This window comes from Lactuca saligna, chromosome 5 (assembly GCF_052625555.1).
Source record: "Lactuca saligna cultivar CGN05327 chromosome 5, ASM5262555v1, whole genome shotgun sequence".
Lineage (NCBI taxonomy): Eukaryota > Viridiplantae > Streptophyta > Magnoliopsida > Asterales > Asteraceae > Lactuca > Lactuca saligna.
In genome coordinates, this window is record NC_136421.1 from 229,099,055 (window position 1) to 229,104,252 (window position 5,198).

The 5,198-nt window shown below is 32.1% G+C and overlaps 1 protein-coding gene across 1 annotated transcript; it reads right to left on the reverse strand.

Annotated features, from left to right (window-relative positions):
- Window positions 1-2,868: 2,868 nt before the first annotated feature.
- LOC144998519 (putative 2-oxoglutarate-dependent dioxygenase AOP1) lies at window positions 2,869-4,194 on the reverse strand. The gene is made up of 3 exons (XM_078958262.1): window positions 3,805-4,194; window positions 3,407-3,728; window positions 2,869-3,184 (listed from the first exon to the last, which is right to left on the reverse strand). Exons 1-3 carry the CDS (start codon window positions 4,182-4,184, stop codon window positions 2,936-2,938), a joined length of 951 nt encoding a protein of 316 aa, XP_078814388.1. The 5' UTR covers window positions 4,185-4,194; the 3' UTR covers window positions 2,869-2,935.
- Window positions 4,195-5,198: the final 1,004 nt, after the last annotated feature.

Genomic DNA, 5,198 nt, shown 5'->3' on the forward strand with positions numbered 1-5,198 from the left:
AAAACGTCTGATGATAGTCTATCCCTTCTTTTTGAGTGAAACTTTTGCTACTAATCTTACCTTGTCTTATCCAATAGTTCCATCATCCTTGTACTTAGTCTTGTACACCCATTTTCAAGATATGGTTTGTTTACCCTTTGGAGGTTTGAAAATAGTCCAAGTATTGTTAGCATGTAATGGTGCTAATTCCTTTTGCATAACATCCTCCCAATTATTATTTCCCTTTGAATGAAAGGGGAAAATTGTCATTTGATGGGATAGAGGATCTTGAAGCATTCTTAAGGACATACATATTAGTGATAGTATGAGAACAATCACTAGAATCTGATTATGCAAAATTACAAATATAATCCTTGAGTTGAGAAGGTGTTTAAGTCCTTTTAGTTTCAATATTCATAACTTTGTAAGCCTTTTGAGCATAAACAACCAAAGGATTTTAAGTTTAAGATCTGGTTTCACACCATGCAACAATTCAAAAGGGGATTTCAAATCAAGAACATTAGTTGGCATTCTATTTATAAGATAAACAGTTATTTTCACACATTCTCCTTACTAAGATGTGATTAAACCTACTTGGATGTATAAGGCTCTTGCAATCTCAAGAATATGTTTATGCTTTCTCTCCACTACCCAATATGATATGGACTATAAGTTGTTGATTTTTGATGAATACTCTCTTGAGAATAATAAAATTGTATGCCTTCATTATGACTTACCAATTCATAAATATTATCAAACATGATCACTTTTATTTTCTTTGAAAATTGAGTCTGAATAAACTTGACAAAATCATTGATAATATTTAAAGCATAACTCTCAGTATTAAGAAGAGGTATCCAAGTGTTTCTATTCCAATCATCCATAATTGTTAAGAACAATTTTTATGCATCATGAGAAGTGTGTTTATAAGGGCCCCATAGATCAACATGGATTAAGTCAAATATATCCTTAGGCTGCGAATGACTTGAAGGAAAAAGAAAATGACAATGTTTGGCCTTGGAACAAATGAAACAATGTGAGTCAATATCATAATCAAAATGAACAAGGGAAGGATTCTCTGGAGTTCAATTGAAATATGACCAACACGATTGTGCCAAAGTATTATATTATAAATTGAAGTACATTTATTTGAACAAACAGATTTATTGAATACAGAAAAATTGAAAGACTAACTACACTGATGATGAAAGCCATGTAGATCATTGGTGTGATTCCCTATGATTCCAAGTGCAATTTTACTCTTCATCAAAGGGTCATGCACCAAACATTGTATATCAGTGAACAAGAAGAAGGTTTGGAGTTGAGATGCAAGTTTAGAAATAGATACAAGATTGTATTTGAATCTTGGAACATACAATACTTTGTAAAGAGTAATGGAGTCATGTTTTGGGACATCACCATAGAATTAAACAGAAGCATCATGTGCATCAGGCAATCCAATCATATAAGGCTGAGGTAATTTATGACAAGTAGAGAAAAGTTATTTATTAGAACACATATGGTCAATGTCTCCGATTTCAAAAATCCACGATAAGTGAGATTGTAATAGATCTTATGATTTGAAAACATTTGATGCAAAATGATTAAAAGAAATTGTTACATTTCTTCTCCATAGCATCAAGTTTCATGGGGGTATTTGCTTGACTCATGGTAGAAGAAGCAATGTTACTAGCATTGAGCAATTGAAGGAGATGATTGTATTGTTCTTCACTAATACCAATATCTGACTTAGTAGCAACATTAAAGCCACATATTAAATTTCTTCTTTCTTGACTTTTGCGAACTTAAAACTGGAAGGAAAACCAATTAACATGTAGCATTGAGACTTGTATGGCCATACTTCATGCAATGATTACAAATCAACTGCTTCTTATTGGTTTGGACATCAAATGAAATGTGCATAGCTATAGAATCACGATTGATATGATAATTGATAGTTACACCTCTTTGTTGTTCTTCTTAAACGATTAAAGAATATGCAGTTGAAATGCTAGGAAGAGGCCTCATCATCAATATGTATCCATGAACGATCTTGTAACTGTCATTCAAGCCCATCAAAAGGTAGATTAGTCGTTGTTCTTCAAGGGATTTATGAATAGCAACATGGAGGAAAATTTTGAACGATGTGAAGTGTAACATCCCCAATTTTCATTGCTAGAAAAGACCGATTTTGTTTATGCTTTATAAAAATCAGAGTACCTCTTTTAATAAAAATGTTGCAGAATTTGTTCCCAATAAAACATGATAAATACGTTATCAAAACATTTCCGAAAAAAAAAAGTATTTTTATTAATTTTAAAACATTTGGGATGCCATCGCCAATACAGAAACATAAGCATAAACAAAACTTACATTCATTATCACTAGTGATTTATATCTTCTTAATCTCTCAGTGTAATGTGATTTCATATCAACACCTGTGATATAAAACCTTGAACACCTCATTAATGAATGTCTCATGTAAGATGTCGTGAGAAACCTAAAGAAATTATTCATAAGTATTGAATGAGTATAAAAACAAAGTTAACTTATTTTGCAAGAAAAAGAAATATTAAGGAATAAATATGTACAAAAATATTAAGGACTAAATGTGTACAAATTGAGAAATATATTACCCTGTCGACTCATTTTTATCGGCTAAACTGGAGTAGCCGATTATAAGGATTGAATGTGTACAGTTTAACAAGTTGAATGAGTAAATATGAACGAAAAAAACTCAGTGACTAAATACGTACAAATCAAAAAATATATTACATTTTTTAAGTCATTATCCCTTTATTTAAACACGCCACCAAAACAAGCAACAGAGTTACACCATATACACAAAGTTAAATCATAAAAATAACACTTTGCAAAACAGTCCCCAAATCTTGTATACAAACACATGTTTTTTCAATGACAATTTTCAACAAGCATCGAAGCAGCAGGATCCCTCTTAGACACCACAGTATGTCTTTAGTGCGAACTTGCTTTGAATGCCACCCTCTTTGTAAAAGAACTTAAGAAACTCTCCATAATCAAAAGGTTTGTAAAGCAAAGGACGTTCTTTGTCCACCATCTCATCAAATGCTTTCACAAGGTTGCTTGATTTTTGTACCGAGAAAAACCCGAGCGAATATCTAGACACACTTTCATTCATCACTACTCTATGAAACGGTACATGCAATCGACCATTCAACCAAACCTGCATTACATTCATATAAGGAGTTGTTAAACTCAGGTTTCGTTTGTTATATATAAGACAATCGGATCAAACTCGACTGGATTGGTCAAGAAGTTTAGGGTTATTTTTCATGATGGATAGGAGGAGGTCATGTACGGCCTAACTCATGTTGTATGCGGGACAAAAAAATGTTGACTCTCAGTGCAATACAAAACTGTCATTTGTGACAGTTATTTTACTTACATTGAAAGTTTCCCCAGCTACGACAACAAAAGAGTTTGGGGAAGCTTTCACTCGTATCCATTCATCGTTTTTAGTCTGGATTTCTAACCCTCCGACTTCGTCTTGATGTAAAATTGTCATTATGTTGGTATCAGTATGAGTATGGAGTCCAATATTGGATTCATTTGGCTCTGGTGCTCGATATTTCATCACCTTAAGAAGGTAATTTGTTGATTTCATTTGTTCATCAAAATATTTCTCCAAATCCAAGCTCTCAAACACCATCCTCTTCACTATCTCATCCAGTTCTCGCAACTTCTTGGAGTAGATTTTAATGCTTTCGCTGCCATGGAACCCCGACCAACATCAGTAACATATATGAACACAAAATTTACAGCGTTTGAAGAGAAGAAACATACCGAAATTTAGGGTTATCGTGAGGCCACATTAGATTGGTGAAGTTATCAACGTTTTCAGGGATAAATGCGTTACCAATTCCCATGCTTTCGTAGAGTGGAACCTTGGGAGATTGAACATAGCCATGAAAGGCTGTTTCTGATGTGTTTTGAAGTTTGGTTTCTAATGGGAGATTGAAGAGCTGTTTCAATGCATCGTTTACAGATTCTTGAAGATCGATTGATACAACTGATGATGCTTCGAAGCAACCATAGTCTTGGAGAGCTTTTAAAACGTCGGTTCTTATGGATTCCCAGATGGAAAGATTATCTTGATTTTGCATATTTAGCTCGGAGAAATCAATTACTGGAATTTGAATTTGAGTTTCCGATGCCATTTTCATGGATGTTTGAGTTTGTGAGGGAGAAGAAGCCTGTGTTATGAAGTGGTTAATTAGGCAATCGTGAGACAAATTGAGAGATTAAAACAAAGAATCGATAAGCACAAAGCAAAAAAGAACTTTTTTGTTTGTCATGTTTGTACTTATGCGTTACAACCTTTTCGATTTTTGTTCCAATTTACCCTAATAAATAACAATAATTTTGGTAAATGTTATTTTCTCCTTTATTTCCACATTTTTCATTTTCTAGTTTTTTAAAATTATTTAATATCACTTCATTTTTATAGTTTTTTTATTCTAACTTTACCTATTAAATTTCACCTCGCTCATATTAATTAATTTTATAAATACATTAATTAATATACATAGTAATTTTCTATTTATGAATTTTTCTTTCTATTAATATATTAATTAATTTTTATGTATATTAATATAGATAGTACATTCTATTTACGAATTCATATTAATTAATTTTATTAGTATGGATTAATTAAGACGAAATTACATAAATAGTCTATGTTGTTTATAAAATGTTACAAAATCAATCGTTACTTATTTTTTTTTTATTAACATGGTTTTTGTGGTTACCAAACCTTGCATGAATGATCTTTTTTTGCTCACAACGTTACTTCTGATCCTTTTAATAAACTCGTGTACGAAACGGGTTTTACACCTAGTGCTCTCTAATAAAATCTCTAAAGGATAACTGGTATTATTGCTGACGTGACATCTCATAACTTATTCATAACAAGATGAACACCACCAACTTTTTGTTAAGAGGGTGTTATGACATATCTCGGTTGTGACGAAGACAAGAAGCAACTAGAAGTTTAATTGGTTGTTGCCTTTATCAACTAATCAAATCTTTTTTTTTTTCTTTTTCTCTCTACCTCTTAACATGTTATAACATGGTGAATATAATTTCCCCATTTGTGTTATGGTGGTGTTATGATTGTGTTATGGTTGAAGTGATATATGAATTTGATGTTATAACGTGACTCATACTTAATGCTCTTA